The 9,755-nt window shown below is 40.0% G+C and overlaps 1 protein-coding gene across 4 annotated transcripts in view; it reads right to left on the bottom strand.

The window, feature by feature from the left end:
• AP3B1 (adaptor related protein complex 3 subunit beta 1) overlaps positions 1–9,755 on the bottom strand; it is a 217,981-nt gene that overhangs the window by 77,140 nt on the left and 131,086 nt on the right. For all 4 annotated transcript variants that reach the window (XM_042448309.1, XM_042448311.1, XM_042448310.1 and 1 more), the window contains exons 21-22: positions 5,147–5,219; positions 3,238–3,344 (exon numbers count right to left, since the gene is read on the bottom strand). In XM_042448309.1, coding sequence (XP_042304243.1) covers positions 3,238–3,344; positions 5,147–5,219 — 180 coding nt within the window. The remainder of the gene's footprint in view (positions 1–3,237; positions 3,345–5,146; positions 5,220–9,755) is intronic.

The following is a 9,755-nucleotide window of genomic DNA, read 5'->3' on the forward strand; positions in this document are numbered from 1 at the left end:
TAGGTTTCTATCTTATTAAAGAATCATATCACCGCATGATTCTATGGAATGATTCTAAGACATGGATGGGAATTTCTGGCTCTCCTGATGTTATTGGACTGCAGCTGTCTTCAGTCCCGTTACCAATAAACACACACTGAAGACAACATTAAGCAGTTGTTAAGAGTTAAGAGCAGTTGCACCCAGAGGTGTAAGTGGGGTTCAGGAAAGGAGCAGGCACTAGGACAACTGTAAACATACAATGGCTACTGGAGTGTTCAGGAATTCCAATCAATAAATCAATCAAACAATATCAGCATGTGCTTTATCGACTATAGCAAGTATTTGACTGCAAAGATCACAAAAAAGCTATAGATGCCTCTAAGGCATGGGAATGCCACTACATTAGATAGTCCCAATGAGAAAATCTGTACTTAGACATGAGACTACTGTTAGAACAAGACTATGGAGAATAGAATGGTTCCCATTGCAAGGGTCAGGCAAGGATACATTCTATCAGCCTATTTGTTCAGCTTGTATGTAGAAAATACATACAAGCAGCAGGTTTAGACTCAGAGGAGGAGTGAAGATAGGAGGACGGAACATCAAGAAACTGAGATATGTGGATGACACCATACTACAGCAAAAAACATCAGGACTTGGAAAATTACTAAGGACGTTCAAAGTAGCAGTGACAGCAGGTTATTGCTGAACATAAAGAAAACAAAAATAATGATGAAGGTTCTACTAAATTAATTAGGACAACGAGGAAATCGAAAAAAGGTTAAAGAGTTTCCATACTTGGATCAAATATTGATCAAAACGTAATATTGATCAAGTGTAAACCGCAGTCAAGAAATCAGAAGACAAGGAATGGGAAGAGCGCTAGAAAGAAAAAGACAAACTCCTAAGAGAACCAGGTATACTGTACAACTGAGCAATGATCTCTTCGGCTCTGAGGGAGAGAAGGCTGGCCCAGTACCATCAGGGGCTAGACCTGAAGAAAAGGGGCTCCCCTCCCTCACTGTCATCTTCGGCTCTGAGGGAGAGAGAAGGCTGGCCCATACCATCAGGGGCTAGCCTGAAGAAAGAGGCCTCCCTCCTCACTCTGTCATCTTTCGGCCTCTGAGGGAGAGAGAAGGCTGGCCCAGTACCATCAGGGGCTAGCCTGAGAAGAGGCTCCTCCCTTCCTCCTAACTGTCACTTTCGCCTCTGGGGGAGAGAGTAGCGCCCAGTTCCATCAGGGCCGGCCTGAAGAAGGAGGCTCCTCCCTCCCTGTCATTTTTCGGCCTCTGAGGAGAGAGGAGGCTGGCCCAGTTCCATCAGGGGCTAGCCTGAAGAAAGGCTCCTCCTCCCTAACTGTCACCTTTCGGCTCTGAGGGAGAGAGAAGGCTGGCCCAGTTCCATCAGGGGCTAGCCTGAAGAAAGAGGCTCCTCCCTAACTGTATCCGTTCGGCCTCTGAGGGAAAGAGAAGGCTGGCCCAGTAACCATCAGGGGCTAGCCTGAAGAAAGAGGCTCCTTCCTCCCTAACTGTCACCTTTCGGCCTCTGAGGGAGAGAGAGGCTGGCCCCAATACCATCAGGGCTAGCCTGAAGAAAGAGGTCCTCCCCCCTAACTGTCACCTTTTGGACCTCTGAGGAGAGAGAAGGCTGGCCCAGTACCATCAGGGGCTAGCCTGAAGAAGAGGCTCCTCCCTCCCTCACTGTCACCTTTCGGCCTCTGGGGAGGAGAAGGCTGGCCCAATACCATCAGGGGCTAGCCTGAAGAAAGAGGCTCCTCCCTCCCTAACTGTTCACCTTTCGACCTCTGAGGGAGAGAGAAGGGGCCCAGTCCATAGGGGCTAGCCTGAAGAAAGAGGCTCCTCCCCCTAACTGATTTCGCCTCTGGGGAGAGAGAAGGCTGCCCATCCATCAGGGGCTACCTGAAGAAAGAGGCTCCTCCCTCCCTAACTGTCACTTTCGGCCTCTGAGGGAGAGAGAAGGCTGGCCCAGTCTCATCAGGGGCTAACCTGAAGAAAGAGGCTCCTCCCCCTAACTGTCTCTTCGGCCTCTGAGGGAGAGAGAGGCTGGCCCAGTCCATCTGGGCTAGCCTGAAGAAAGAGGCTCCTCCCTCCCTAACTGTCACTTCGGCCTCTGAGGAGAGAGAGAAGGCTGGCCCAGTACCATCAGGGGCTAGCCTGAAGAAAGAGGCTCCTCCCTCCCTAACTGTCATCTTTCGGCCTCTGAGGAGGGAGAAGGCTGGCCCAGTACCATCAGGGCTAGCCTGAAGAAGAAGAGCCCTCCCTCTGGTCCATCTGCCTTGGTCCAGGCCTCAGGGGGAGAAGAATGCTGGACCTGATTCCCTCCCCCCCTCACTATTCCCTTCTCCTTTTGTGTCGTGTCTTTTAGTTGTAAGCCTGTGGGCAGTGGAATGTTTGTTATCCCCTCTACTGTAAACCGCTCGGATTCCCAGTGATTGGGCGGTATATAAATAAAACCTATTATTATTATTATTAAAGTTAGAATTGTCCAAGCCATTGTATTCCCCATCACTATGTCTGGATGTGAGAGTTGGATGGTGAAGAAAATGGACAGGAATGCAATTTGAGATGTGTTGCTGCAGAAGAGTGCTGAAGATACTAGAGAACAGCCAAAAATACTAACAAATAGGTCCTCAAACAGATCAAGCAGACTTTGGCCACATCGTGAGTAGACACAACTCACAAGAAAAGACAATAACGCTAGGAAAGGTAGAGGATAGAAAAAAAGAGAGGAAGACTGCAGTTCAGATGTATAGACTCAATCAGGGAAGTCATGAGTCTGAAATTACAGGACCTAAGAAGAACAATGGAAGATAGGGGATCTTGGAGCTATCTCATCCACAAGGTCACCATGAATCATGATTGACTTGAGTCCAGTGAACAACCAAAAGGGTTAACAGGAAAGTCAGAATGAAAATCTATCTGCTTTAGTACAGCATATACTGTACTCCAAATGAGATACTTCAAAAAATTTACCAAGAAAACAAAAGATTTCTGTGTTATTAGTTGACATGTGAACATGAGTCCAGAATGTATACAGCATTACAATCTCAGTAAGCATATTTTTCATGAGCCAAAGTTAACAAAGTAATCAGCAAATGGGCTATGTTTATTATACATACACTATCACATAGGCATAAATTTTTAAGTTTTTTTTTATAAAACTGCTGATCAAGATGTAAATCCAGTAAGCAAAAGGAGGAGCTAGGAAAATACACCTTTAATAATAACTACTTACATTAATGACTGAAGAACTTGACAAACTTAAACCTTCTAGGTCAGCAGCTAAAGTGGGAGAAAGAATTGATGCCCTGGGAAGTACTGTCGGAGCTGATACAGGATTGACTACAAAAAAAAAACAGTTGAGAAATAATTAAGATATCATTAAACTGGTAATAGAAGTTTATGGTCCTGTGACATCTTAAACTAATAAAATAAATAAAAATAAAACTTATTTGTATCCTGCTTTTCTGTGACAAGACAATCAAAACGGCTCACAACACATTAAAATCCACATTTACAAAATTATGTCCCAAATTCCCCCCCTTAAAACAGGATTAAACATATTACAATTAAAAATATCTATTAAAAACACAATAAAAAACACAACGAGGACAGAGCGGTGGGCTAATACATGATGTGGGGGGCAGCCATTCTATGGCTGAGCACTTTTATTCAGGAAAGGCCTGCCGGAAGAGATCTGTCTTGACAGCTTTTTTAAAGCTGTCTCAGCTGGCAATTTGACGGATTTCATTCGGCAGGCTGTTCCATAGTTGGAAACTCTGTTGTCTCACACATTAGACTAGTATGCAAAGGGATCTAGTAGCACCTAAATGAAAGAAAGAAGCTAGTAGTATGAACTTTTGTAGACTTGAGCCTATTTCCTCAGATACATAAAGTAGAGTAGAGAGTCTAGAGACAGATCTATATAAGCCTACTGTGTGTGAAAAATGTCAATTGAAATTCAAAACCTTTTGGGTATGGAGATGAGGTGGGAAGTTCAGTTTTAATTATGATTGTTGAGGGACAAAAGACAGGAGGAAGGATGTTGCCTAAAGAAAGGAGAATAGATAACCATACAAGTGAGAATTGGAATGTAGTGTGGGAACCCTCATGAGGCTGGGAGGAGGGAAGTTAGACAGCGCTGAAATGCGTGAAATGTGCCAGGAAACTATTGTCTGCCAACCCACTACTGATGGATTGGAATCTGTGGATACATTCCGGTTCTTCCAGTTTTCTATCTATTATACCTATCTACTCGATGCTCCCAAACTTTTAAATTAAATTATTTTTTTAAATGGGAGTATTAATATTAGTATATTTTTTAAAATAATTCAAAATTAATTTTAAATTTTAAATTAATTTTAATTTAATTAATATTAGCTGATTTTTTTCTACAGATTGCTATGCTGCATATAGAGGAATGTTCTGAAATCTAGAAAAGAAAAATGGAAGATAGTTCCTAACTCATAAGTTAGGGTCCAGTCTTTTCTTGCAAACTTCCATTCAAGAGACACTCCCACTGGAAGAAGTGTGGGGAACATAACATTTTACACATTGCCTTTTCTCCTTGCATTTGTCCAATGAAAGTCTGTACAGAAGGGTCATAAAAATCTTGATGGGAGAACTTGTGGCAGCAGGGGGAGGGGAAATTGAATAAAGTAATTGCCGCTCCTTTTCATCAGTATGATAGAGGACAAAATCCTTGATGCCCCCCTTTCAGCACCATACAGAAACCGCATGCCACAGGCCCAAACTGGCACTTTGCCAGCTCTAAAAAAACAGCAAAATGTCGCTCCTTTTTAGAGTGGCAAAAAGCTGCCCTTGCTGTCATGGCAGCAGCTTTCTCAGGTTTCTTTGGTGCAGCCTGTCTAACTGATGCGCTGAAGAAATGGCATGACCCCACCCTCCACATGGTTGGGTGTGCAGCATGACGCTGGCATCGGGGTAGAGTTGGGGCGTGCAGCGTGTAGCAGCCACGCCCCCCCACTTCACCCCAATGCCGATGTTTATCATCAGTCTGTTTAGCCCCTAAGTTATTAAAATGCACTGCATTATCACACATGTACAGTTAAAATGCATCAGTTCAATTTTTAAAAAATACTTCAAAATAGTAGTGACATAAAAATAATATTTGAAATACTCACAGTCATCCAAATCTAAGAGTGACATCTCTTGCTTAGTGGGAGCTCTCTTCTCTTGTAAATTGTTCTCTTCTCTCTATCAAAATCATGTGAAAATTTCATCAGTGCGCAAACATTTTCATCAGAGAGTAAAAACATTTCCTGGGGTTTTATACCTAAAATATTTCATTCACTGATCTCAATCCGTGTAATAGTCACATGATGAGAATTCATAATAAATTAACAAAAGTTTTCATAGCTTTCTTTTGACATCAGTATTACATCACATTTTGTGGTTCTGATTCAGCAGTAGGTCAGTGTCATGCTCTAAGCATTTAGTCATACTGTAAGCTTATTACTTTTTAGTTTTAATGGATTTAATCAGCTTTATAACAGATCAGCTTTCCACTTCAGCACTGAGCTACTCTTTATTTCCTGCAATCCTTAAGTCCTGAGTTTGCTTTAGCTTTTTTGACTTTCTTTGAAAATTTCTTATAGTCTTAATTGTTGCATTTCTATTTGGAAATTAAATCAAAGCAACTGAGAGCTGCTGCAAGATGAGAGAAGAGATTAAACCAATAGATCTTGGCCTTTAACAGTTTTATTAACTGAAATTTTTCATTTATCTGATATCTAAACATTTTCATAGCTACTGACAAAAGCAGCAAAGGAGCTTATAAAAAGGAGCTGATAAAGCACTTAGGAAAAGGAAGCTCATGAATTTTCTATATTATTGCCTCAATACTTAAACTTCCAATAAATCATTCTATGACCACAAGGAGAGGAAGGAACAATTCAGGAATATATTTTTTTACGTTTTTACCCTGGAATAACAACTCAATACCTTCACAGAACACATTAATAGGTGTGGTCACTATCCACTTCAGAAGAACTAACCTTTTTCTAGGAAGAGGTTAAGGTTTGCCTACTATATCTGTCTTTCAGGATACAATGGTATAAACAACAACAAAACATATTTTCTTTACACAATCTACGAACACGATTCCTGATATAAAATGCCATAAAATTAATAAGAAAAGTATCAATGATTTGAATATCTATAGTGACCATGTGCAGGTAAATTAGTGTGACCCTATTGTGAACTATAACCAAATGCAAAGCTGGCAGGCATACACAGAAACCAGATCCTAAAGATAACATAATGGGATTTAACAAATGTCTCCACTAGCTTATCCAGAACGATTATGAATGTCACCCTAATCTACTTTCCCAAATTCACCATGAAAGGGATATATTTCTTGCCCATAACCTCTGTACAGTGCAGAAAACAAGGAGGGCTAGGGAGATCTTTTAACCTTAGTGGAATGTATGCAAGAGGCTTTAGGGGAAGGGAACACCTCCACGTAACAACTGGGTACGATGACTAGCTGAAATCTACAGAACTGTGATGAACAAGAGAAAATTTACTTCAGTTTCTAACACAGGTCTACATGATTCCCACCCGTTTAGGAGTGAGAAGGTTCATATGATGGAAGGGTAGCAATTAGATAATTTGGTCCAGTGCATTTCAGAGGGTTCAAGAAATATCCAGGACCTTGATTTCTGCTTGGAAATGAACCAGGTAGATTACAGATACAACAAATTTTCTCCTTGTAAAATAATTCACTATTTTCCTTTTTAAAATGGGAAATATGGCTGCAACATTCTGGAAAAGGTCACTCAGTGCTTTTAAAACTGAAGAAAATCTATATACTTAATGGAGACTCACCCATAGTGATACACTCCATTAACATTTAGTCTAATAGAAAATGAACTTCAAAACCTGACATCTGTTTTTTTCTTAACATTACAATTTAAACAAAAGTCAAACATATTTCCTATGAAAAGAATGCAGTTCAAAGCTGAATACTAAACAAAGAAGTTAAGTCATATCCCATCAAACATTTCTCCATTTGCAATTCATCTTGATAATAGAGACAGAACCTGGGTAAATGCATATAGAACCTGAAGCAGAAGATTTCTATTGCTCAATGCATAATTCATGTGCTCCGCCTGCAAAGTGTGTAAAATGAAAATTTCACACCACAGCATGAGCCATGGAACTGCAAAGAAGAGGCAGATGAAATAATATTTTACTGTGTGAATTCTGTTTCTTACTCTTCCAATATTTATAGAAAACCATCATTGACAAACCAAATGCACTGACTGATCACCTACTGTTTCCATTGTGTTAGCAGTTGAAAAGAGATCAGGCAGAAAGATAGACAATTTGTTTTTTATATATTTTTTGAAGTAGTGGATCAGGTTTTTAACAGCTGAGTGACTGCATTATGCTTGTATAGGACGCCAACAGTAACTGATTTTAAAATGCCACCAAAGAGACTGATTACTCATGCATGATACTCAAATGTGCATTTTAACATTGTCTGATTATGTATTTAAATATTGCCATATATATTTTTCCAAACTTTGTTTTTTTAAAGAAAAAAACTTGCTATGTTAAAAATAAAAACAATTTGAAATTTACACTTCCAAATGCAATGTATTAGATATACTAAACCATAATCATTATGAATGGGTATCTCATAGTGCTTTCTAAAAATAAAATAAATAACTACAAGTCTATATGTATCTATACTGATATGTCTTCATTTTTATATTATATTACAGGTCTATGTATGTGTATGGGCCTTCGAGTTGCCTGTCGATTTATGGGACTCCATAAATTTCACAGGGTTTTCTTAGGCAAGGTGGTTTTGCCAGATCCTTCTTCTGAAATATAGCCTGAGCACTGGTATTTGTTGTTGATCTCCCATCTAAGTACTAACCAAGGTTGACCCTGCTTAGCTTCCAAGATCAGATGAGATCCGGTGCCTCTAGGGTATTTAGGCAATACTATAACAGGTCTAGCCTTTTTTTTTATCAAATAGAAAGAGTTCAATAACAAAGGGCACGTGTTCAAAGAGTGTATGAATGTGTGTGTATACACAAACACATACATATATACACACACATACATAATAAAAATATACTTCTGGCATAATCAAAGACTTCATTACAGAAACCCTTCCCCCAGTAATTTTCCGTTCAAATTGTGAGAATAGAGAAATAGGCAGGATCTGGTTGGTGCATTATGCCAGTGTAATGGTCTATTATGCCAATAGCTGCACATAAACACACAAAAGTAGTAGTAGCTACCACTGGGGAGTGACTGCCAACTGTGAATTACCTATTTCCAAGAGTTTGGGATGAGGGGTCCTTGGAGCCCAGGGACTCTGGGAGAGGCATCTAAGCCACCTCTGTTATAGTAGTACCTTGGCCCTGTGGACCATCCCTCCCCACCAAGCCTCTTCCTCACTCTTCTTTCCTCTTGTACTCACAAGCTTTCTTATCTTGCTACAACAACCTTTGCGGCTGCCACCAATGTAGCTACAATGCTTCAATGTAGCTTCAATGCATTTTTTACAGTCATTAAAATTAATTTAGCCATTTCTCTAAATTTAGGGTGTTCTGAATTAGACCTGTGACATAAAATTCCAGTAATGTTTCACAACATAATTTTACAGACTTCAGTGAAGGTATACTGCATTATATATACTGAAACACAAACTAAACAAATTATATGGAATCAGTTTAAAATACCATATTATTAATAAACAGGAATTAAAACATTAAAAAGTCCAGCAAATCCATTTGATAACTAAAGGTCAGTTGCTGAATGCCTGCCTCAATGGATATATGTTTCCTTGTTGACAGAAAGAGGAGTAGAGTAAGCACCCTTGGAAAAGAGCCAGCCACAAAGAAGGTACAGTATAAAACAATCAGCGCTGTGAACACCTTTGTGGGCTAAGACCTGATCTTTACTGAAATCTGTAATGTTTATACATTGCCTTTAACCCAGCAGTAAAAGAAAGGCCAGACACAAATCATATCAAATCAGACATGTAAATACTACAACAGCTTCTTAATCAGAACACCTTTGATGGTAAAGTAATAAGCTTTTCATTCATGTACCATATATATAACACACTCTACATGGGGCTACCTTTGTACCAAGTTTGGAAGCTTCAATTGATCCAAAACACTGAAGCCAGATTGGTCATAGGAACATCAAGATTTGACCATATTACTCCAATATTAAGATCTCTTCATTAGCTGCCGATCAGCTTCCGGGTGCAATACCGAGTGTTGGTTATTACCTTTAAAGCCCTACATGGCTTGAGCCCGAGTTACTTAAGGGAACGCCTCTCCCTACACAATCCACCCCACACTCCTAGAACACCAGAGAAGAAACTATTGGAACATATGAAAACTAGACTAACTACAACTTCCCATAAAGCGTTTACAGCCGTGGCCCCTAAATTATGGAACAACTTACCGGAAGAGATCCTTCTCATTACCACCTTAGAAGACTTTAAAGAGGCACTTAAGACAGATCTCTTCCGGCAGGCCTATCCACCTGACCTTTTATAGCTGATTTTATGGAACATTTCCACTCTGACTTGATAGCATGGAAAATTGATGACGATTTGGCCTTTTTAGTGATTGGTAGTAATCTTGCTGTTGTTTTACTGACTGTATTTTTAGATAATATTGTATTTTGTATTGTATTGTGCTTTTTATTCTTTTCTGTAATCCCACCTCGATCCGCAGGGAGAGGCGGGAAATACAC

Source organism: Sceloporus undulatus, chromosome 2 (genome assembly GCF_019175285.1).
Source record: "Sceloporus undulatus isolate JIND9_A2432 ecotype Alabama chromosome 2, SceUnd_v1.1, whole genome shotgun sequence".
In the NCBI taxonomy this organism is placed as follows: Eukaryota; Metazoa; Chordata; class Lepidosauria; order Squamata; family Phrynosomatidae; genus Sceloporus; species Sceloporus undulatus.